This window comes from Mastomys coucha, unplaced genomic scaffold (assembly GCF_008632895.1).
Source record: "Mastomys coucha isolate ucsf_1 unplaced genomic scaffold, UCSF_Mcou_1 pScaffold22, whole genome shotgun sequence".
NCBI classification, from domain to species: Eukaryota; Metazoa; Chordata; class Mammalia; order Rodentia; family Muridae; genus Mastomys; species Mastomys coucha.
In genome coordinates, this window is record NW_022196905.1 from 242,713,264 (window position 1) to 242,738,375 (window position 25,112).

The 25,112-nt window shown below is 46.3% G+C and overlaps 1 protein-coding gene across 2 annotated transcripts; it reads left to right on the top strand.

The window, feature by feature from the left end:
- The first annotated feature begins 5,286 nt into the window (after positions 1–5,286).
- On the top strand, positions 5,287–9,631 carry Pdp2 (pyruvate dehyrogenase phosphatase catalytic subunit 2). 2 transcript variants are annotated; one of them, XM_031341118.1, is made up of 2 exons: positions 5,287–5,448; positions 7,652–9,631. In XM_031341118.1, the coding sequence occupies exon 2, from the start codon at positions 7,694–7,696 to the stop codon at positions 9,284–9,286; it is 1,593 nt and encodes a 530-aa protein (XP_031196978.1). In that variant the 5' UTR covers positions 5,287–5,448; positions 7,652–7,693; the 3' UTR covers positions 9,287–9,631. The 2 variants fall into 2 exon arrangements, with proteins under 2 accessions (XP_031196978.1, XP_031196979.1); XM_031341119.1 differs by having other exon boundaries at positions 7,693–9,631.
- Positions 9,632–25,112: the final 15,481 nt, after the last annotated feature.

Here is a 25,112-nt window from a genome sequence, read left to right on the forward strand (position 1 = left end):
CCGTCTTCTGGGGTGTCTGAAGACAGCTACATATATAATACTTATATATAATATATATATATATATATATATACTATACAATACTTATATATAATAAATAAGTACATCTTTAAAAATTAAACCATAAGCTGGGTGACGGTGGTGCACGCCTTTAATCTCAGCACTTGGTAGGCAGAGGCAGGTGAGTCCCTGTGAATTCAAGGTTAGTCTAGTCTATGTAGTGAGTTACAGGACAGTCAGAGCTACATAGTGAGACCCTGTCTCAAACAAAGACAAAAAACAAGAATCATGAGATGGAATTGGAAAAATACTATCCTGAGTGAGGTAGCCCATACCCAGAACGACAGATAAAGTTCTTATCTCTTATTCTCTTAGAAGTGGATATTAGCTGTTAAGTCAATAATAACCAAGCTATAATCCATGGAACCACAGAGGGTAGGTATTGAGGTTTGGTCTGTTGCTATGAATTGTGTACCTGAAGGGAAGGTCTAGGTCAAGAGAGAATTCTCACAGTTATAAGCTTTTGTTGAGCAAACCTTGTTCCTTGATTTAAAAGTACTGGTTAAATAAAATTGGCTACAGCCAATTACTGGAGGAATTCGAAGTAGATGGGTTTTGAGTTACCTGATTGGGGAAAAGGGGAGACCAGGCGGAGAAGGAAGCTGCCATGAGGGGAGATGGACTATGAGCACAAAGCCAGGAGAAACAGCATGTATTTGGGGTACACTGCTGGTATTGGTAGCCAGGCCAATAGTTAGAAAAGAAGATTAGGGGTTACCCTAATAATTGTCAAAGCCAAATAAAATAACCATAGTCTGAGTCTCAGTTATTTGTAAGCCAGTCCAGGATAGTAACAGGCTGAGGGGTGGGGTGGGGGACAGATAGGTCTCTCTAGGAAAGTGAAATAGAACACAATTGCACCTAAGGCTCCGGAATCATTACAGAAGGGGCAGTAAAGGTGGGGGAAGCTTGTAAGAGCTGGAGGAACAGGAGCGTGCTGCGCAAGGTCATCTAGAAAGGTCAGAAGCTACACTCATGAAGTCTCATCAACATGACTGCCTAAAAAAAAGATGTGAGCAAGGAAGACACACAGTGGATATGCTACTGAGGAAGGGGGAAATCTTATGGAGCCTCAACCCTTGGAAAAGAACTGTAGGCAACTAAGGAATGCTAAGACTGGGGGGAAATAGGTTTCCCCAGGAAAGGAGCCCCCAGTTGGCTATCCAATATCAAAGGGTCAGCCCTCAGGTCACACAACGACCAACAAAAGTTAGATGCATACTACAGGTGGCGTGTGTATGCTCTCCTGAGTAGGTGAGGCTCACACCTTAAAGGCATTTCATTAGCCACAATGCTAAAGCATTCTCTAGTCCTACGCTCTGCTGTCTCTGCCCTTAGGTGGCACCGTTCAATGACGGTGATTTCCCCTTAAACAAAGTAAAATAAACTCATGTTGATTTTATCCTGTATAAAATACGAAAAGGTTCTGAGGTGCCTTAGATGTGTAGGACTGGATTTTAAATCATAATAAATCATCATCAAAAGGGGGGGGAAGAAACACTGCGCGATGTTCACTTCTGTCTCTTTCCTACAAATGGAAAGCATAGCAAAGTCCTATTATATAGAAGGCCTTACTCTTGAGGTTCCAATCTGTCAGGTCTGACTACTCATTCAAAAGAAAGCAAAGCAACCTGGTGGTGAAACAGTAGAAAGGGTTTGATCGATGTAGCCATGTTGCAAAGATGAAAACTGGAAAGCCAGTCCATCTGCGAGCACCGACTTAGGCTTGAACTAGAGGAAGAGCCGTGGCAGGAGGCAAGAGGTATGCAGACATGAGCAATGTGGGTCCTGGAATAGTCTGGTTGGTGTCTCTGTTCTGGTTCGGTTAGGTGGCTGGAAGTCCTCATTGTTTAAGGGGACTGTCTAGTTCCTGTGAGGTCACTGCTCCTGGTTGGGGTTGACCAATCTGTGAGGCTGTGCTAATCCTAGGAGTGAAGATGATTGCAGATGTAAGACGATGACTGAAAAGCTTGCAGGCCCTTCCTTCTCCGAAGTCTGGAACAGGACGTTGTAAACTGCGATTGGGGAGCTAATGGATTATATATTGTTAGTTTTGTTTGTTTGTTTGTTTGTCTGTCTGTTTTTGAAATGGGGGTCTCACTCTGTAGTCCTGATTGTCCTGGAATTCACTCTGCAGACTAGGCTGGATTTGAACTCAGAGCACCTTGGAGTGCTGGGATTAAAAGCACCACGCTGGCTGCTTTTTGTTTTGAATTCACAGAGATCTACCTGCCTCTGCCTCCAGAATGCTGTTATTAAAGGTGTGCACTATCACGTCTGGCCCTCAAATAAATATTTTATAAAAAAACAAACAAACAGTCTACAGAGTGAGCTCCAGGACAGCCAGGGCTACACAGAGAAACCCCGTCTTGAAAAACCAAAAACCAAACCAAAACAAAACAAAACAAAAAAACCAAAACAAACAAATAAACAAACAAAAAGGCCGGGCAGTGGTGGCACACACCTTCAATCCCAGCACTTGGGAGGCAGAGGCAGGCGGATTTCTGAGTTCCAGGATAGCCTGGTCTCCAGAGCGAATTCCAGGACAGCCAGGGCTATAGAGAGAAACCTTGTCTCGAAAAACCAAAACTAACAAACAAACAAACAAACAAAAAACCAAAACCAACCAAACAAACAAACAAAAAACTCTATGGTTTCAGACTTAACAGGATGACATAATTTTTCTCAAGAATGTTTGAGGTGGGGGGCATCTGTGTGTCTCTAAGAATCAGCTCAGGACCAATCATATTGTAGGCTGAACAACTAAAACTTTTTGCCTCAGTTAACTGAGGAAAGCTGGGAGCAGGAGAGGTGGTTTTCCCCAGAAAGAGTACACTACATACAAGTAACATTATACAGACTGGGAAGATTATATTCAGGAATATATATGTAGATATAAAAACACATAGGCATGCTGTAACACTTAGTGAAAAAAGTGGCCATGAATTTGAAGAAGAGGGGCATATGAGAGTTTGAAGGGAAGAAAAGGAAGGGAGAAATGTTGATTATGTTAATTTCAAACTGCAGCAGCAACTTCCCATCCCTGTTCTGGAGAATAACCTTCTATACTCTCAGATAAAGTATTTGTAAAACAAACTAAAAGTGTAGCCCAGTAAAGCATGCCTCTTTGTTCTCTCCTGTCCATTTACTTAACTGGTTTTTATTATGGGCCTGAAAGCAACCCCACAGTGCCAGAAGAAACTTAGTGCAACTCTTGGCCCTACTACCTTTGGCTACTCCTGAGGCTGAAGCAGGAGGGTCATAAATTCAAGGTTGACTTTGACAATTTAGTGAGAATCTGTCTCAAGGCATAAAAAGAGGAAGGGGTAGGGTGGGATGGGATGGGAGAGGAAGGCGGGACAGAGGAAGGAAGATCTATCTGTGGTAGTGTTTGATAGTATGTGGGAGGCTCTAGATTCAATCCTCAGTATCACAAAACCAAAACGAAACCCAAAACAAAAACAAGCCTTTAATCCCAGAATTTGGGAGGCAGAAGTGTGTGGATCTTTGTACATTGGAGACCAGCGTGCTCTACATAGCTAGTTCTAGACCAGCTAGGGCTAGCTACATAGTGAGATGCTACCTCAAAAATACAAACAAAACAAAACACTCCCAAGCAACCCCCTTCCTGTGAGGCCTGAAGCTGAGTGAGGGAGACAACATCATTCACAGAAATACAGCGGGAACACTTTTACCTCATGCGTCTTCCGCTAGGCCAGCATGCCTTTCTCTTGGGAGGCAGCATTCTCAGGCCTTTCTGCTATCTCTTATTTCTCTTTTGACTTCAAAAAAGGACTCTACTGACTCACACATTTAGGAAGGCTACATTAAAACAATTTATAAGGTGAAGACCAGACTCACCTATTGTTAGGAGCAGAAACAAGGAGGGAAAGCTCTGGCCTCTTGTTCTGGCTCTCCCAAGGCAACAAGTAAAGGTGGCAGCTAATATCACTTGTCCCTAAGAGGTCAATGCAATTGTGAATTCAAAATGGTGGTTAGTAAGGAGCTGATGATCTCTCTTTTATTTTTTTCTTTTGGTTTTTCGAGACAGGGTTTCTCTTTGTAGCCCTGGCTGTCCTGGAACTCACTCTTGTAGACCAGGCTGGCCTTGAACTCAGACATCCGCCTGCCTCTGCCTCCCAAGTGCTGGGATTGAAGGCGTGCGCCACCACTGCCCGGCTCCTTTTGTGGTTTTTTGAGACCGTGTTTCTCTATGTACCTGGCCTCAAATTCTGACTGCCTTTTCCTCTCAAATGCGGGGATTAGAGGCATGTACCACCACTGCCCAACTCTAATGAACTCTTTAGATCAGAAATGTGAATATTAGAAAGCTCATTCTAGCCAGGCAGCGGTGGCGCACACCTTTAATTCCAGCACTTGGGAGGCAGAGGCAGGTGGATTTCTGAGTTCGAGGCCAGCCTGGTCTACAGAGTTCCAGGACAGCCAAGGCTACACAGAGAAAACCCTGACTCGAAAAAACAAACAAACAAAAGAAGGCTCATTCTAGTTGTCTGTAAAGGAAGGATAATCGGTTGGGACTAAGTGTAACTTGGGGGCAGGGAGCTGGAGAGGCTTGGAGTCTGGCATTGACAAATGGATGGGTGAAAAGGTATTTAGCGGGTGGGAATGACAGGATTAAAGTGTGTGACAGTAAGGGAAGTGGACTTAGGATTTCTGGGGCTGGCGGAGCCATTGTTGGTTTAGGAAGAAGAGCACGTTTGGCTGAAAGATAAGGTCAGGACACGTAGAACCTGGAGTCCTCCCTAAAGCCTTCAAGGTAAGAGTCCAAAAGACAATAAGGGTGTGGCACTTTGGAGGGAAGCCTGGAGGTAACTGAACAAAACCCGGGAGGAATCTTTGTGAGAATGAAGTGTGAGAAACTGGAGAGTCTCATGGTTCTGGCCTTGCAGGGTGTGGTGATAAGGCAAGCAAGGGGAAGTGCTTTAATCCCAAGTGCTGGGATTAAAGGCGTGTGCCACCACTGCCTGACTCAAATGAACTCTTTAGATCAGAAATGTGAGTATTAGAAGGCTCATTCTAATTGTCCATGTGACGACCTACTGACGCAGAAGCTGCACAAAAGCTACGGTAACCCCAGGGGGTAGAGTGCAGGGTGGCCCCTCCCTGCCCTGCCCCTCTGCCTTCCTTTTGCCCTCTTCATCCATTGGGTAATCTCAATGTCCGTCAAGGGCCCGCCTCCGCAGATAAGCCAATCAGGAATGGCGGGAGGGATATTTCTTTTGGTGCTGGTTCCTCGACTGGGGGCCTCTCCAGGGAAGTAAAACCCAGTCGCAGCAGCCGCGGAACTGGGCTGAGGTCCTGAGTGAGCTGAGAGGATCTGCCTAGAGCCCGCCGCGCCAGCTGGGGAGGAGAGAACGAGGCTGCGAGGTAAAGAAGGGGACGATTCGGGGTGCGGACGTCTTCCCTAGCCTGGTTTACGGGTGCCTCAGGTGATGGGGCGGAGAGGGAGAGGGGATGAGGTGAGAGGGCGGGACGAGCTAGTCCCTGGTCATGGTCACCCCACTCGAGCGCACGCGCCACGTGGGCCCGCGCACTGGTGGAGGAGTTGGCTGCTTAGCCGGTTCCCTGCAGCAGCTTCCTTAGTACTAGAGCACCCGTGAGCTGGACGTCTCAACTGGATTCTTACACCAAGGCTCAGCCACTAAACCGGGGTTGGGAGTTTTTAGAGCCTTGTGGTCCAGCTAAGACATCAAGAGACTTGGTTTCTTTAGGGGTGCTAAATTCTGTCCAATTGGAGGCGAACAGTTTTTCATTGCGCACGGCTGCCTGTCCTTTCTGCAGGGTCAAGAGGCGTCTGAGGCCATCTGCCCCTGACCGACCTTATCTGTCCCAAGTTCAGTGGGATGGGTACTGGCTTTGGGAAATCACTTTGACAGTACGTTTATACCCTTTGACCTACTGATTTTGGAAATAAGTAAGGGAAAGGTGGCTGCAAATGCCATGTAATTTGGTACCAGGTTAGTGAAAACAAACTCCAAGTCACCAGTAATTGTGAATGTTTATGCCAAAATCCGTAAATAGTACTATCACTGAAAACATTGTCTTAAATAGGAAGTCATGTTCAAAATAGCCCAAAGATATAAAAATCTGCACAGAATCTGCCCCAAGGACAAAAATAGTGACTCCCTCCTTTTGTGTTTTTTTTTATTTTATTTTTGGTTTTTGGTTTTTGGAGACAGGGTTTCTCCATGTAGTCCTGGCTGTCCTGGAACTCACTCTGTAGACCAGGCTGGCCTTGAACTCAGATATCTGCCTGCCTCTGCTTTCCAAGTGCTGGGATTGAAGGCGTGGACCACCACCGCCTGGCTCCTTTTGTGGTTTGAGACAGTGTTTCTCTGTGTACTTGGCCTCAAATTCTGACTGCCTTTTCCTCCCAAATGCGGGGATTAAAGGCGTGCACCCACACTCAGGCCCTATCCCCTCCTCCCCTTCCCATGGGGTCACTTTGTTACCATGGCTGGCCCAGAATAATGTACAAAACAGTCTGTTATATAGATCAGGCTGGCCTTGAACTCACAGAGATCAGCTTGCCCTTTCCATCTTTGCCTCCCCAAATTCTAGAATTAAAGGCATGATAGCATTGTGACCGGCCTGGAACTGTCGTATTTTTATTAAATTTTTACAAAGTGTTGTGAAAACTTGGCTGGCACGGTGGCACACACCTTTAATCTCAGTACTGAGGACGTCTGGGCAGATAGATCTCTGAGTTTGAGGACAGCTTGACCTACACGGTGAATTTCATGCCAGTCAGGGTGACAAAGTAAGACCCTGACACACACACACAAAAACCAAAAGAGTGACCAATATAAATCACATGGGAACTCTGAGACCAGCATCTGGTGACTAATTCTAGCTACCCTGGAATCTGAGGCCGGAGGATTTAAAGTTCAAGGCTAAGTGTGAAAAGAGGACTGGGGATGTAGCTCAGTGGTAGATCAGATAGAAGAGACCTGGTGTTCAGTCCCTAGGGATGCACAAAACAGCAATAATAAACAAAACCTAACCATATATAGTGCCGATGAGACAGACAGTGAGGCAGTATGTCTGTTAAGTAGCTAATGCCCATGCCATAATGAACCAATAATGATGTATTATATTTATATAATTTAGAGTAATGTGTACCGGGTACAGGGCTGGACTCAGGACAGCCACTAGTCAGCAGCTACATGTCTGGGATTCGTGAAGTAGTTAGATTACTTGGGGGAGCAGATACCGAAGGGAAAACTTTTTTTTTTTTTTTTTGGTTTTTCGAGACAGGGTTTCTCTGTGTAGCCCTGCCTGTCCTGGAACTCACTCTGTAGACCAGGTTGGCCTTGTACTCAGAAATCTGCCTGCCTCTGCCTCCCAAGTGCTGGGATTAAAGGCATGTGCCACCATGGCCCGGCCCAAGGGGAAAACTTAAATACTGCAAGGGAGACAGAACAAAGGAGCTAGATAGTAGGCTCTGACCTGAGGAAGGGTTTAGAAAAGAGAGGGGAGGAAAAGGAGGCACAAAATCAGAGGGATGTTCTAGCAGTCAATGTTTTTAATAATTTGAACTTTGAAGCTTTTATAAACTCTTTAATTTCAGGCTGAAAAACACTCCACCTCCACTTGCCAATATTGTTTCAGAATGTCAAGTCCTGTGTCCTACTGGATCTTCAATTCTGCAAGGAATCGTGTTGCTTTCTTACGAGGGGGTAGCCGCCTATACTCAAGGGCTGCCACGAGTAGGAACCAACTGAAATGGAGGCTCTTTTCTCCAGCATCGTCAGCCGTAAAGGGCAGTTCTCCATGTGGTAGCTTTGCGCTGCAGAAAGCCTACAGACACACATCAACGGAGGAAGAGGATTTCCATTTACAGCTCAGCCCTGAACAGGTCAATGACCTGCTCCGAGCAGGCGAGTCATCCCACAAGGTTCTTGATTTCAATAATGGAGTTCCAAATTCAGTGTTAAGGTTTGAGAGCAACCAGTTGGCTGCCAATTCCCCAGTGGAGGACCGACAAGGTGTGGCTTCCTGCGTCCAAACGAATGGGATGATGTTTGGTATTTTTGATGGACACGGTGGCCATGCGTGCTCACAAGCAGTGAGCGAGAGGCTTTTCTACTACATGGCGGTGTCCCTGATGTCCCATCAGACCTTGGAGCAGATGGAGGAAGCAATGGAAAACATGAAGCCTTTGCTGCCCATCCTGCAGTGGCTCAAGCACCCTGGAGATAGTATTTATAAGGATGTCACATCAGTGCATCTGGACCACCTCCGTGTCTATTGGCAGGAACTCCTTGATCTGCATATGGAAATGGGGCTAAGCATTGAAGAAGCATTGACGTACTCCTTCCAGAGACTGGATTCTGACATCTCGCTAGAAATTCAGGCTCCTCTGGAAGATGAGCTGACGAGGAACTTAGCCCTCCAGGTTGCTTTCTCGGGAGCAACAGCCTGCATGGCCCACGTCAATGGAGTTCACCTGCACGTAGCAAATGCTGGTGACTGCCGGGCTATCCTTGGTGTCCAGGAAGATAATGGTGCATGGTCATGTTTACCTCTTACCCGTGACCACAATGCCTGGAATGAGGCTGAGATGTCCCGGCTTAAGAGAGAACACCCTGAGTCTGAGGACAGGACACTCATTATAGAAGACAGGCTGCTGGGAGTCCTCATACCCTGCAGGGCCTTCGGGGATGTCCAGCTAAAATGGAGTAAAGAGCTGCAACGTAATGTCCTAGAGAGGGGCTTTGATACCGAGGCCCTCAACATCTACCAGTTTACCCCGCCCCACTACCACACTCCACCCTACCTGACTGCCAAGCCTGAGGTCACCTACCACAGGCTGCGGCGCCAAGATAAGTTCCTTGTGCTGGCCTCAGATGGCCTGTGGGACATGCTGGGGAATGAGGATGTGGTAAAGCTGGTGGTGGGGCACCTGTCCAAGGTGGATTGCCAGAAGCCAGACCTGGACCAAAGACCAGCCAACCTGGGCCTCATGCGGAGTCTGCTATTGCAGAGGAAAGCCAGTGGGCTCCATGCAGCTGATCAGAACACAGCCACGCATCTGATCAGACATGCCATCGGGAGCAATGAGTATGGGAATATAGAGCCAGAGCGGCTGGCCGCCATGCTGACACTGCCAGAGGATGTGGCCAGGATGTACCGGGATGACATCACTGTCATGGTGGTGTTTTTTAACTCTGATTCAATTGATACCTACTATAAGGAGGGTTAAGAGTCTTCACTCTAGCCAAGGCAAACATGAATGCCCTGTAGAACACTTTCACTCCTTAGTGAGCAATTGAAACCTTAGTAAGGAATAGGCAGACATGGGTTGCTGAGTAATTAACACCAGAAGGGAGGGAAAGCTAGGCTTAGTGCAAAAAGACATTAGGAGTGATTTTTGTCCTGTGTGTGATGGTCAGCTCTCCTATGTAGCAGACAGAATAAAGACTAAAATTGGCTTAGGCTCACATAGCCCATTTCCTTTATAAAGACTGTTAAATTGTGTCATCCTGTGCTTTTAAAGGATAAATTTAATCATGAGTCTAAGAATAAAGAACTTTAGGATCTTCTGAGACCCAGTTGCAGATTTTACAGATATGATCATTCTGAACTCTGTTATGCACAACTTCTAGGCTCTAGTGTCTCCTTTTTTTTTTTTTTTTTTAATTAGGGAAGCCTAGGTTTACAAAGCAATCTTCAGGGCACTTTTCTATGTTGTATTCTAACTTGTATGTGTGTGTGTGTGTGTGTATGTGTGTGTGTGTGTGTGTGTTTCTGAAGTGACTGTAATGATATTCTGTGCTGTGTGCGTTTTAACGCTGGTTAAGTTTATTTCAAAACTGAATCCTCAAGCTTGCAAGCAGGACTGCCAGAAGTACGTTTGGGACCTCAGCTGGGGATGAGAGGAGCTAGGCCCTTGGGCCAGCTGAATTTAATTGTGCAGCTATTGTTAGCCTCCATTGAGCCTCACCTCTGAACCTTTGAGCTGTCCTGGGAGGTGATTGCTGTCTAATCCCTAACTCGTGGCATTTTTGCTTAGTAAACGGTTCCCTTCCTAGGCTTAGCCCTGGGTTATTCATAATTTTAGGTTCCTTTCGATTATAGCCCTCACTCTTGTTTCCATGTGACACAACCCTACCTCTACTATTCTGCCTAGCCTCATCCTGCGGTTACTGGAATATCTTACCTGTTCTGTTGTCCAAAGTTTGGAAGGAAGGTGATGTGGTCGGGTGGTAGTTGAGGGCTTAGGCAGGCTGGAGTTTTTCAGTGGTTTGTGGACTTGAGAGTTCAGCTTGGATCTAGAGAAGTGAAAGTAAGGTCCTTCGAGAACAGCCCGGAGCTGAGGCTTTCTCTCTGCATCCTGGAAGGGAGGAGGGAGACTTATCAGATGGGCCACCTGCCCTTGACCGTTGAGTTGCCATCGCTACGCCTTGGGGACTAGACCATATTTAGTGTGATAGTAAGGTAAAAGTTAAAAAAAACCATCTGGTCATAGTCCTTATGGGTCTTTGGTGTTTGCTTGAAAACTAATCTGCACAAATCCATTTTAGAGGATGAATTTCCTCTCGGGTGGCTGTGCCATTGAACTACAGGAAATGTGTCCCTAAATGGAAACACACTTTTTTTTTTTTTTGGCTGTTTTAATTTCCTGTCCCTTGTCAGTTCTTCACTGTAGGCAAGGCTCTTTAGTTGATCCTTTCTGTTGCTTATCCACTGTGCCGTCCACATACTAGGTTTGGCCCCTTTGACTTTGCAGGTAGATATTCTGTGGAGTTCTGACAGGGTTAGCAAAACGGCCTAGTGTGTAAAGGCTGCCAGTCTCAAAATCCTGAGTTCCATCCGGGGACCCACATGATGAAAGGAGTTGAACGTTGTTTTCTGATCTCCATATGTGCACCATGGCACATGAACTCACACAAAATAAATAAAATGAAAAGAAAAAATGAAATCAGAGCCAGGCAGTGGTGGCACATGGCTTTAGTGCCAGCAGTCAGGAGGTGGAGGCAGGTAGATCTCTGAGTTCGAGGCCAACCTGGTCTAGAGAGTTCCAGGACAGCCAGGACTACACAGAGAAACCCTGTCTTGACCTCTACCCTCACCAAAAAAAAAAAATCAGGATTGCTTTTGTATATTTCCTAGTATACCTATTTAGTGATATGGTTTTATATTAAAAAAAAAAAAAGAAACAGAACTCTTTTGGGTCTTTGTTCTGAATCTGATCTCTTAGATTTTTACTCAAAAGTAAAATGTAGGCAGTTCTCCTTGAGGAGCCTGTACCCACACTTGGGTGTGCTTGCTTTCTGTGGCTCATTTCTGAGAGGCCCACACTTATGCTCTCAGGTGTGGCTTACCTTCTGAGTGCCTCTTTTCTAACCCTCATGTTTATGTCTACCCTAAATAATAACGCCAACTCAGCCACCTCAAAATAAAATAGAAAATGAAAAACTTGGGTGTGGCTGTACATGCCTTAATTCTAGCACTTGAGTGGCAGAGGGGAAAACATCAGTTGTTCAAGAGATATGTGAGACCCTTCTACAAAAAAGTGTGTCCCAGCTAGGTGCTAAGGCCATCCTAGGCTACATGGAGAGACCTTGCCTCAGAAAAAACAAAAACAAAAAAACCCTATAACCCCAAACATGAGTCACTACTATTCTAAATTTATGGCTTGTTATTTGAATGGAAGATGGTATTTGACATTGTTTTTCTTTGCTCTTTGCTTTCTGTGCCAGCTAAACCCAGGAGCATCCTTGGAGCCTTAACTGGCATTCAGTGTCTGAGTCCTATTTTGGAGGCTGGCATGGGTCATAGAAGGCTCTGATTCTGTTAACTTATCCTGGAGTTGATAGAACACAGACGTCCCATCTGTATTTCCAAGCCAGTCTGTGTCTTCTCATTGTCTAATTGATGTCCCTGCTTTCCAGTTGAAATCAGAAGAAAGGCCAATTTATAGTCTACCTTTTCTCTGCCTCTGAACTCAGTTCTTCTGTGCCTGCTCCAGTGAGTACTGTCTTCTGGTTACAGGCCAGTGTCTTGCTAGCTATGGGTCTTGGCAGTGGCTCCCTTGAAGCAAATGAGCTTTTGCTTTGGGACACAAATTAGGAAGGAGATTTATGGTCCTTGTCAGTTCTTCCAAAGCTCTTACATTCCTTTCCTATAGAGATTTCAATTCTTAGACTTTTAAAATTTAAATAATGAGATTGACCATTTAGTATTGCAGATGTAAATTTTGAAAGAAGTATGTCTTGGTGCTTAAAGTGACATTTATGATTTGGGGTAAGAAACAGATGGAAATGATATAATTTAGATATTTGTTTTATGTGTAAACAGTGCAGTGCTATTGATTTCCAAAGTTAAAGCTGTAGAAAAGACGATAGTTTGAATGTATATTAGATCATGTTAATAAGATTCAGTTTTCTGAGATGTTATTTGTAACATTAAAGCTAATTTATTGTAATGTAAACTTTGAGATGCTGTAATATATGGATGTTTTCCCTAGAAGTACATTTGGCTTAATAAAAGCTAAAAAGCTTTTGGACACAAAACTTGATTGGGACACAAGTTGACAACTTTTAAACACAGATAAAAATGCAGATGGCTTGATCTTCAGATAAAGAAGGGTATATAATTACGTTGAACAGCAACATTCAAAAGGAGGCTGATTCTGTCCTTTTGTCAGTTTCTGTTCTTCGTTGGACAGCTGTAACCTCCCAGGTTAAACCAGAATATTCTGGAATGGAGCCACTGCAGTGCCGAGTCTTTGAAGTGCTGCAGCTGCTGTAGAAGCTCCCCGCTAGTGTTGCAGTCTGTTCAAGCTGTAAGTGGTCATGTGTGTGTAGCCTGGTTGGGTGAGGGGCATCTTTAGGCTACTGTGTAACTGTTTCCTGAGCCGTCTGAGGTCCTGGGCTTTCTTCCTTTGGTTCCTGGTGTCTAACTTGCCTCCTGGAAAAATATTTCTTGCTAAGCATTTTCTTGAAACAATCATTAACCATGTTCTTTAATAATTACTAGCATTTGTATTTTAAACTGTGTACCAGTGTTCCTATCTGACACTGATTTTCTAACTTTTGAGGATATTTAAGTAGAACTTTTAAATAAAAGAGGCAAAATGAAATTTGTCTTCCTTTAGTTTGAATGTTAATTTTTCTAGCCCATAGGCCAACTTTTGGGTTCAGCATTTTTATCTGACAAAGGAAGAGTTTGGGCTACTTAAGAGTCTGCTCCAGAGAGAAGCTTGGTGCACTGAATTTATAGTTGCTGCTAAGCACACTGGGAGTTCTTGTTTATTTTTATTTATGTTTAGTATTTTATTTTATTTTATTTATTTTTTTTTTTTTTTGGTATTTTTGAGACAGGGTTTCTCTGTGTAGCCTTGGCTGTCCTGGAACTCACTCTGTAGACCAGGCTGGCCTCAAACTCAGAAATCCGTCTGCCTCTGCCTCCCAAGTGCTGGAATTAAAGGCGTGCGCCACCACCGCCCGGCCTAGTATTTTATTTTTAACTAAGTGTGTGCACGTGTTCTAGGTGGGTATGTCACATGACTGCAGATACCCAGGGAGGCAAGAGAGGGCATTGGCTCTCTTGGAGTTGGAGTTACCGGTAGTTGTGAGCTGCCTAGTACGTATTAGGAACCAAACTCTTCAGGAGCACACTTACTTCTGAGCCATCTCTCCAGCCTCGGGAGTATTCATTTATGCTAGCCATGTGAGCGGAGAACTGAGAAGAAGAAAGATCAAGGCCCGTTGGGAGTTCATCGTTACTGAGAATCTACTTGCAAAAACAGTTTTTATGTTCATAGTATAAAGCCAGTCCCTGGGAAAAGTCTAGGCTGCTGTCTATGTGGGACTGAAGGCCGCACTCCAAGATGGCACCGTGCCTCAATGGACCCAAAATGATACTGTTCAGTGGGTCCTTATTAAAAACTGTAGGTGGAGTGGCTGGAGAGATGGCTTTGCAGTTAAGAGCACAAGTGTACCATGCCTGGCAGCTTTGGGGATCTGAGCCCAGGTTCAATTCCTAGCACCCACATGATGGTTCACAATCATTCATAACAACAGTTCAAGGGGTTCCTCGGCCCTCTTCTGACCTCATGTGGTGCGCACACACCATGTACATATGTGCATCTAGGCAAAACACTCATACATAAAATAAGCCTAACTTCAGGGCATACACAGAAGTCTTAGACTTTCCCCCGTCATTATTGCTGACAATAAAAAGTTCTGCTAACCCTTGATACTGCTTTGGCTGTTAGGAGTCAGTCTACATAGCCTCCATTTATACAATTCAACATCCTGTGTTTTTTTAGAACATAAAACTAGGACACAGGCTGGAGAAAGCTCAGTTTGCACAGGTATGAAGACCTGGGCTAGATCTTCGGGAGCCAGGTAAAACCCAGGCATGAGAGCAAGCACTTTTAATCCCAGTGTCAGGGAGACAGACTGGCAAGTCCTTGGGGCTCACTGGCCACCTAGCCTAGGGAGTTGGCAAGCTCCAGGTTAACCAAGAGACAACCTGTCTTAAAAAAACAAGGTGTGTTACGTCTGAGGAATGACATCTGAGCAATGGCCTGGATAGGGCCTCAAAGCATAGTGAGGTCAGGATTCCTCTTCTGACTTTCGTTGCCAAGGGAATAAGGAGGCTGAGATTCCGAGCAAGCAGTCTGTGGAGGAGCACCCAGAGCCCACGGTACTTTTGTCCACAACTCTGCCTGTCTTTCCCAGACTATAAAGCCCTCCTCTACCTCCAGCTCCCTGCAGTAGAGAAACAGGACGGCTTCCTAGGGCTGTGGTTCTGTCCACAATGCACAAGTCTTGGGAGTCCTGGAACTGGTCATTTAGGCTAGCTAGGGCTAAGAAGCTCAACTTGGAACAGGGAAGGGACACCCAGGGAAAGGAGCACAACAGTTGAAGCCTGAGATCTGATCCAGTCGAATCTGGAGACCAGGCTTCTGAGGCAGTGACAGTGGGATAGACCCAGGAATGTGGAGACAAAACGTTCTAAATGTGGACACGTGGCCAAAGAGGGGACCTCAAGTGACCTGTCAGGACAGAAAAGGATTGTGCATGATAATCTGGGAATGGCGGTGTAGAGATTTGAGGATTAAGAGTTCAAGGTCATGCTCGGATGCCTGTTAAGTGCCTCCTGCCCCTGCCATATACCCACTCACTCCTGTTCCACCTCAGGGATGTTAAAAACTGGTTGTGAAATGAGTTAGGAAAGATGGCTGGGAAAAGACATCAAGGAAAAGAAAAGGATCTGCAAAAAGAGATCAGAGAATAGGAGGAAAACTGAGCTGTGGTGTGGAAGCAAAAAGAAGAGAGGAGTTTGGCCATAAGGATGTGGTATCAGAACACAGATGAGTATGGACAGAAATGACCAATTAGCTACAAGAAGCTCCACCACAGGAGAGGCGAGGGCTGAATCATAATCTCAGTTGGGTCTCGGGACATCTCACGGGTCTAGATAGCGAGGCAGAGGAGCTGACCCGTAAGAAGTGCAGGGTGGTGGGTAGGTGAGGTGGTGGGACTGCCATCCTTGGCCAGCATGCCGCTGGCTTTGTGAAAGAGAAGAGGATCCAAAGTTTACTTGAGATTTTGATGTCCCTAAATAGGGCTGTAGCATGGAAGAATGGGAGGGGGGGTGTCTTGAGCCCCACCTGGTGGTTGAATCACTAACTTGATGCGGGTACTGAGATAGAAAGGGTACAGAGAGCTGTCGGCTTTGTGGCAATAGCAGACCTAGAGGCTGCCTCTAGATGTCGCCATCTAGCTGTGCTGGTGCCTGCAGAAGCTGGCTTGAGAAGGGACTGTCCTGAGCTGCTGAGATTCTAAAACTCCAATTAGAGCGGAGTCTCCCTGGGATGTAGCCTGGTACATCTTCAGGAAGACACAAGGGACTCTGGGCATCTTTGGGGCTGAGATTAAGTGGGGGCTACGGCAAAGGCTCTGTCTTAGGCCGCGACCATCCAGTCCTGCTTTATGGGGAAGGGGCTGTTGAAGCCCAGGCTAACCAGAGCAGGAGGTGGTAGGTTGCAGCTGCCTTTTGGATGAGTTGTCTTCAACGTACTTGTTTTCCTCTGTGAACTCCCAGTAGATCTAACCAACTCCTTCCTTATTCTGCCCTTTATGGCCAGTGCCACAGCCTGCGAGTCCCTCTGCAATTTCTGCACTCCTCTTGTCCCAGCTTTAAGAATAGTCCAAATCACTTCTGTGCCCCAAATGGAAGCTGCCGATGCAACTACCATAGAGGTCAAATCTGACCTGTTGCTCCTCTGTTCCCTTCCATGATCCTTTGGTTGAGAGCTCAGATTTCTCTTCCTAGGCTGGCCTCCCTCCCTGCCATAGTTGTGAAGAGTGTGTTTAGAATGTTATCAAGGCTTCGGGCTTGCTGTTCTCCCTGGCTGGGACACCGGGCACTCTCTGCCTCCTTTTGGCTTACCCAGACCTCTCAGCCTGATCCTGCTGGATGACAGCTTATCTGGAAGACTCTTTGACTTTCTAGGTCTCTCTCCCAAGCAACCCCTTCTATTTTTAGCCCTGGATGGTCGGTCCTATTTCATCTCTCCAAGTGTCTCCCATCTCATCTGTCTGTCTACTTTCTTTGCAGCACCAGAATTCTGGTCTGGATTTCCCCCCGGGGAACCATGGATCAGTCCAGTATCTGGCATGAAGTATACACTCAACATTCAAAATGTTGTGGAGGAGGCTGGGGATGTAGCTCAGTGGTAGGGCACTTGCCTAACACTTATGAGGCCATGGGTCCAATCCCCAGCATCACAAAATTAGATGATAGACAGATAGATAGATAGTAGAAAGGTGATAAATAGATAATAGATAGTAGTTAGATAGGTGATAGATAGATAAACAAAATGTTAGGATGAAAGAATGAAAAAAGAATTGGGCTGTAATTCTGGCTATTCCTGGGATAAGAGACTAGAATCTCCTACCTTTTGCATCTTATTGTGATTTGTATGATAATATCAACTTCTTTCCCACCCCCTTGCCCATCACTGGGGTCTAATTACCCTTTTCCTCTTCTTGTTTGAGCTAGGTTTTGCTATATAGTTCAGGCTGGCTCTAAACTCTTCATCCTCTTTCCTTAGCCCTCCCAGTTGCTGGGATTAGGAGTTGGACTGATCATTTGAATTCCCCTTCCCTTGAATCTTAAGGACCTTAGGGAATTGCTTGTTGTCTTAGCCAGGGTTTCTATTCCTGTACAAACACCATGACCAAGAAGCAAGTTGGGGAAGAAGGTGTTTATTCAGCTAACACTTCTATGTTGCCGTTCATCACCAAAGGAAGTCAGGACTGGAACTCAAGCAGGCCAGGAAGCAGGAGCTGATGCAGAGGCCATGGAGGGATGTTCCTTCATGGGGATGGCTTGCTTCCCCTGGCTTGCTCAGCCTGCTCTCTTATAGAACCCAAGACTTCCAGCCCAGGGATGGCACCACCCACCAGGGGCTCTCCCCTCCTTGATCACTTATTGAGAAAATGCCTTACAGCTGGATCTCATGGAGGCATTTCCTCAACTGAAGCTCCTTTCTCTGTGATAACTCCAGCCTGTGTCAAGTTGACACAAAACTAGCCAATATACTTGTAATCAAGAGAATATAGTAAAGCATACACTGGGGACTGGGAAGATGAAGTGGCCATCTCAACCACTGATGATTACACTTTATTAAACTACATTATATTATACTATATATACTATAACATATGCTATATATGTGCTATATATTATACTGTATATTCTATACATATAGTATATATGTGTATATATGTGTGTGTGTGTATATACACACACATACACACACTATAATATACTGCTCTAGTTTTGGTTATGTTGGAAATTTAACTTTGTCTTTTCCACTTTCTTTCCTAGTTCCCTTCCCCTCCTCCTCTTCTTCTTTCTGTTTCATTTTCTTCTCTTCCTCCTTCTTTTTTTTTTTTTTTTTTTTTTTTTTTTTTTTTTTTTTTTTGGTTTTTCGAGACAGGGTTTCTCTGTATAGCCCTGGCTGTCCTGGAACTCACTCTGTAGACCAGGCTGGCCTCGAACTCAGAGATCCACCTGCCTCTGCCTCCCAAGTGCTGGGATTAAAGGCGTGTGCCACCACCGCCCGGCCTCTTCCTCCTTCTTATCTATCTATCTATCTATCTATCTATCTATCTATCTATCTATCTATCTATCCATGTATTACTAGAAGTAATACATAGTACTGTAGTACTAGGAATTTAACATAGGGGCCTGTGCAAGCTAGCCAAGCATTTTCCTGCAGAGCTACATTCATCAGCCCTTTTATTTTGATGTTTTCTTTGTTGCTGTTGCTTTGAAATAGAATCTTATGTAGCCCAGGCTGGCCCTCGAGCTTGCTGTGTAGCTGAACTTGACCTAGAACTTCCAATTCTCCTTTCTCTCCATCCCAAAAGCTAAGATTAGAGCACTACCACAGCCCCACTCAAGTCTGGGAATTCTTCTTATTAACAATAAAAAAGCTGGACTAGAGAGATGGCTCAGCGGTTAAGAGCATCGACTACTCTTCGAGAGGTTCTGAGTTCAATTCCCAGCAACCATATGGTGGCTCACAACCATCTGTAATGGGGTCTGATCCCATCTTCTGGTGTGTCTGGAAGGAGCGATGGTGGTGCGCTCATATGCGAGCATAAATAAATAAATCTTTGAAAAAAAATCAATAAAAAAGCCATCAGAGATACCTACCACTCTTTCTTGCTTCTAAGTGAGGGAAACATCTCAGTTAGCCCCTTCCTGATGTGTGTAATCTGACTCCACCCACCCTTTATCTCTCCTACTGCTTCAGCTGCTCTGATCTATTTTCATCCAGGGAGAGACTATAACAGGGGCTCAGTTTAAAATAATACACCTGGCTACATTTCTGTAATGTTCTGATCAGATGCCGTGTGGAACACTTTATACATACTCAGCCTGGAGTTGGGAGGCTGAAGCAAGGAGTTTGTGGTTTGTGTGTTCCAGACTAGCCTGGGATATGTATTGAAGTTCTCATCAAAAAGCAATCATGGCACAGATCTGTAATGCCAGCACTTGGGGGAAAGAAGCAGGAGGATCCGGAGTTCAAAACCACCCTCAACTACATATTGAGTTTGAGGGCAGCATAAACTATCCTGAGACCCTCTCTCAAAAACATCAAACAAAGCAACCCCAAAACTAGGTGTTATCTTATTGACCCTCACATGACCTCTGGAAGGAATGTTATGATCCCATTTTATACTCAGAAAAACTGAAGCTGGATAGATTAACACAGTGCCCAAGCTCATAGATGCAGTAAGGTAGAGCTGAGCTTCAAATCCTGGTGCTTGGCTTCACAAGTTTCTTCCTCATATCCACGCAGCTGTATTGAATGCTTATTCTTCTAATAGGAATGGGTCTTGCCAGTTGCCCAAATGATCCACAGCACTTTAGGAAGGCATGAAGTGTGGGTCTGCAGAAGCAACAGAAGCAAACCTTTAGGGTAGTACTTGGCAAGGTGTAAATTGGAAGGAAAAGGAGAGATGTACCTGGAGACGAGAACCTGTCTATACGTGGGGCAGGAACCATAGATATAACTCCAGGCAAAGGTCAGGGATCCTGTGGATGGATTTTCTCTGTATCCCCAGCCAGTTGGGCCTTTGGGTCTAGGAGAGCAAGTGCAAGCCAGGGGAGTGTGTGCAAGCAAGAGGGGCCAGGAGACCTGGGTTTGCTTCTCTACTGATTCCATGGTCTGACTCAGTCCCCTCATCTTGTCCCTGGGTCTAGCATCTCTAACTTGGAGATGAGTCCAGCACACAGCGAGGCTTGTTCGGCTCGTTCTTTTACCCAACATCTGTGACTTTTTTGGGGGGGCGGGGTTGAGACAGAGTTTCCCTGTGTTAGCCCTGGCTGCCCTGGAACTCACTCTGTAGACCAGGCTGGCCTCGAACTCAGAAATCCGCCTGCCTCTGCCTCCCAAGTGCTGGGATTAAAGGTGTGTGCCACCACTACCTGGCTCCTGAAAATTTATCTCAGAGGGAGAGAGGGAGAAAGGGTGTGCCAGGCAAGAGATTTGAACAAAAATGGTCATGGCATTGGTGTTTGTAAGAGAGGAACAGTGTTGATGTGACTTCACCCAGCGTAAGACACAGACCCTGAAACAGCTGTTTTAGCAGGCTTTAAATGTGACTGTGAAGAGCAAACATGATGACTGCTGAACTTTATGGAAGATATTATAAATAGATAGCTCGGTGGGAGATCAACAGAATATTCAGTGCGACCCCAAGTTGAAATCCTCTAGTCCCTCCTGCTCTCTCCTCCACCAGCTCCCTCGTGACTTACCCCATTGGCCAGGCTAGCCATGGGGGAGGGGAGTGAGACTATCTTGGGAAGGGAATGAGATCATTCTAAGACTGGCTGATTTAGAACCGGGTAACTTTTTCCACCCATATGGCTCTCAGAGACTTCTGCACTGGCTCATAAACCTTGGCGCCGATCTCAGGGATTGGCCACGAGGCCCCTCCTCACTGTGGAGATGATGGCCAAAGCTGGAAGGGGCTGGGGCTTAAGCTGAAACAGAGTGGCAGAGGCAGGTGGAGGCATGGTCGAGCGGGGACCCAGCAGGAACATTGCAGCTATTGGAGCTAGGTATCCGAAGCTCTCTAGGAGCCTATGTGGGTAGAGAGTGCATTTTGTGGGTGAAAAGTCATCCCCTAAAGAGCAGCCCTGGCAGGCACTTGTATGTGGGGATCCCACTTGGCCAGCCTGGTTCTCTGACTTCTTAAGAACTTTTTCTTAATAAGTTAATAACATTAATAACAAGTTCTTCTCCCCTAAAGGATCTCTGTTTAGACTCTAACCCTGCAAGGGGTGGATGTGGATGGAGGGAAGAGGTCTGGGCTAGGGAGAGACCAAGGTTCAAGTCTGGGTCAGTGCATTATTAGGTTCAGTTCACGTTCTCCTGAGCCTATGCCTCTAGCCACAATATTAATCAGGCCACCTCAGACCCAGGTCCACCTCAGACCCAGGTCCCAGCCTTGAGGAAATAGTCTTAGTCCTTGAGCTTCTCTGAGAGAGTTCCTAGCTTGTTTGCCTACCCTTCCCTCTCCAGTTACCTTTCTCTCTTTCTCTCTCTTTTAATAAGATTTATTTATTTATTTATTTTATGTATGTACACTGTAGCTATCTTCAGACACACTATCTTCAGAACCCTATAACATCACAGCCTTCCCCCCTTTTCCTTCACTCAGCGTGTACTAGAATTGTTCCTAGACACAAGCCCTGGCTTCAGATGAGCATTGATAAACTGGCATGCTGGATGCAGACTTGGGGACAGCTGGTACTTGACTTAGCTCAGGATTAAGGTATTGAGGAAGGTAACCAGAGGGCTGGAGAGACGGCTCAGTGGTTAAGAGCACTGACTGCACTTCCTGAGGTCCTGAGTTCAAATCCCAGCAACCACATGGTGGCTCACAACCATCCGTAATGACATCTGATGACCAACGGTGTGTGGTCAGTGCTGTTCTATGCCTTACTCAGTACTAATCTGTGCCAGGTCCTTCAGGGGCCGTCAGCAGCTTTGAGCCTCTCAGGCTCCATCATACAAAGCTAGAGAATATGGCATGAGGCACCTTAACCTGGGCTTAGCAGGCGAGGAGCCAAAGCTGGGCAGAACCAGAACGGACTGGAGGGTTTCCTTAGCCTGGGTTTCGGGCAGCAGGGTTGGGAACAGAATTCTCCGGTTGGATGAAGTTGTTCCTGGAAAATCACCACAAGCACTTTTAGCAGTATGCTTTGTGCCTGGCTCCCACTCCTTCAGAAGTGAAGGAGTGGGGCCCTTTCTGTTCCTGGGCTAGTCCAGCTGTCTCTGAGCCCTGGGCTCTGGACTGATACTTCTACAGTGCTGCCTGTTGACCTCACTAATTCTTTCAGCCATTCTAAAAGCAGGGGTTGGTTGGGACTTTGTGTTGTTTGAGAAGGAAGTGGGAGCTCTGAGATGCCATATGGCTTGGCTGAAGCCATGTAACTGAAGCCATGCACCAGGGTTAGAGCCCCTACCTACTGATGGCACATGGTGCCACTCTCCCATTCCTACTTAGAAGTCCCCAAAGGGCAGTGTGCCCACAAGCTGAGGATGCCACTTCCAGCCCAGGGCTTCTTGACCAAGGTCCTAGCCTGGCCTGGTGCCTGTCACCAAAATACCCTGGTGGTTCTGGGCATGGATTGCAGGCCATCACCTGGGACTTATTTTTATCCTTCGGGTAACAAGGAAGTCTCACCTTGTGCAGTAACCACTTGGGACATACTGGATCATGTGGCCTTAGCCCCAAGTGATCTCGCTGCCCTACTGGGAAATGACCCCGACTGGAAGGGAAAGGCCTGGCTCAGCCACACTACTTTTCTTTTCCTGCCCTAACCCCTTCCCAGAATCCTTACAGACTATTATCCCAACACACTCTATACCTCTATGTCCATGCATACCATGGCCAGAGATCCCAGGGCATCATTACTTGTTTTTGATGTCCAATGTCTTATGCACTCAAACAGTTGGACATTCTTCTGTGTAGTTTTCCTCCCCTTTAGTCTAGTTAGAAGATGCTATGATCCGAAGGCCATTTGGAGATTGAGCATTTAGAACCTGACTTTCAGAAGTTAGGGTGTTGGGATGCTTTGGGGGCAGTGTCTGATGGTATTAGAGGAGGTAACAGAAGTCGTGAGCATACTCAAATGAACCCCAAAAGGTCAGATGCTTCATAACCTATGAGTTATGGACCCCAAAAGTATTCATAGAGAATGGGTAGCTCATAGACATGAAGGGTGCCCCGTGGGGGCTCCTTACTACTAATAGATGTGTACATATCTACAAAGAAGGAAGTATGTCCTAAGCCCATCAAGAATAGATGTTGACAGAAAGACCACAAGGAAGCTGGGCATGATGGTAGATGGCTGGAATCCTGAATCACATTGTTCGGAGACTAAGGGTTCAAAACCCCAGAGAAAGCAAGCCTCTCCTATCACAAAAACAAAAACAAACAAAACACTGGAAGAAAACTTGACTATTAGAAAGTTACCATAATAACAAAAACTAGTGTGGCTATAGCTATAGTAACAACAATACTAGTAGCTGCCCACCAACACCTCATTTAAAGCCAACTAGGTGTCCACCCCTTTGTACTATCTCAGTGAGCCCCACAGGTATTCTTCTCTGGGTGGAGAATGGGCGTGGTCCTTGGGATGAACTCCGTAAATGTAACTGGGTTTTGCAATATCTGCAGCTCTCTGGAGGTGGATACTGAGCCCTCTGCCCCAAACATCTTGCTGCAGGGCAGGGTATCAACAGCAGGGCTGGGCCCCTGGGGATACTGTCAGAGAGCCAGCCAGGCTCATGGAGTGAGCCTCAGTCCACTTGGCCCTACTCCCCTAGGCGTTGGGGCTGGAAATAGCAGCTGCTCAAGAGCTGACAACCAAAGGGCGGCTAAAAAAAGCCCCCTCAGTCTGGGCACTGTCGCCCTCAGCTTGCAGAGCCTATTTTGGGGGAGAGGGTGCCGACGTGCCAATGGAAAATCCATGGGTGGGAGTCTCCAAAGGTGGGGGCCCATATGACTTCCTCTCTCTATCCCAGTCCACACACATGAGCACATATGCATGTACACACACGCACATGCACATCCACGCACACACGCGTGTGCACTTACACACACACACACACACACACACACACACACACACACACGTGCGCACCTATACAAGTTGTACATTTAACCTTCCTTCCCAATTGTTTGATCCTGCCATCCACATAGCAACCTGGTAAAGGGACGAGCAAGCTGAAACTCAGACTCAAAGAGATATATCTTTGTTGGTGAGTGTTTGCCCACCATACAGGTAGCCCTGGGTTCCGTCCCCAGCACTGAATAAATTAGGCATGGTAACACAGACCTGTAATCCCAACTTTTAGAAGATAGAAGAAGGAACATTAGAAATTCCAGGTCTTCATTCTCTACATCATTGAGAATTTGAGACCAACCTGGAATAGATGAGACCCTGTCTCAACAAATAAACAAACAATGCCCGCCCTCACCCCAAACTCAAATGCCTCTCCTTAGGAAGGTCTCACAGCTAGGAAGCAGGCGAGACCATGGCACCCAGGCCGGAGCTGTTCTCTGGAGGCAATCCCCTCACTGAGCTAGAAAACCTGTCCTCTGAAGAGGCAAAGTCTCTGTGGTGAGGACAAAGGGAGGCTTTGCTCTGGGTTAGATGGGTATGGAATGAAGATTACACAGAAACAAATCCCACTGGAAAACCCCAGTCTGTTAGGAGAAGACCTTGCCCTGCTGTAGGAGAGGCAGCTCCTGCAGAGAACCCAACCCCCATCCAGTCTGTGACCACCTGATCCCCCTCTGCCTAGGCCTCCAGAGCCCAGCTGCCCCTGCCAAGTTTCCAGGGAACGTGTCAGATAAGGGGCCTGTGCTCATGACTCTCTCTCTCACTGGTCGCTATCTCTGTCCCTGCTGCCATCACCAAGTGAATAAGAATAGCACAGTTTGGTGAGGGTACACACAGGGCATCTCCTCACCAGGCTGTGCTCTTAACAGAAGTTTTCAGTCCCTTCATCACCAGTGCCAACCCCACCCAGCTGCCAGTTGCCCTGTGCCCAGTCTCCACATGTGCTGCTGGCTTCGGTCTCAGCTCCTGCAGCTCTAGAGAAGGATCAGGCGGTCAAAGCCTCAGCCTCAGCCTCCACAGGGGAGCTGTGTGCCCTACAGCTGGATGCTGTCTGTCTCCAGACAGCATTTTATAAGGTCTGAGTGACCACTAGCCCGGTCATCTCCTTGGGCTAGGGTCCCTTTTAATGAAGACTCTGCCTAGCTTCCGAATGTGTTTGACAGTTCCCGCTCTAGCCAGTGGGGATTCAGTCTAGGATCCCTGTGTCCCCATATGGAGGAGTTGCTCATTCATGATCATAGGGTAAAGATGGAGGTCATCTTGTTACCTCCGCATGGTTCTCCTGTGACATTCCTGCAAGAATGTAAGGACCACGTGACTCTGAGTCATGGAACCCATGGTCACTATAGCTGGGA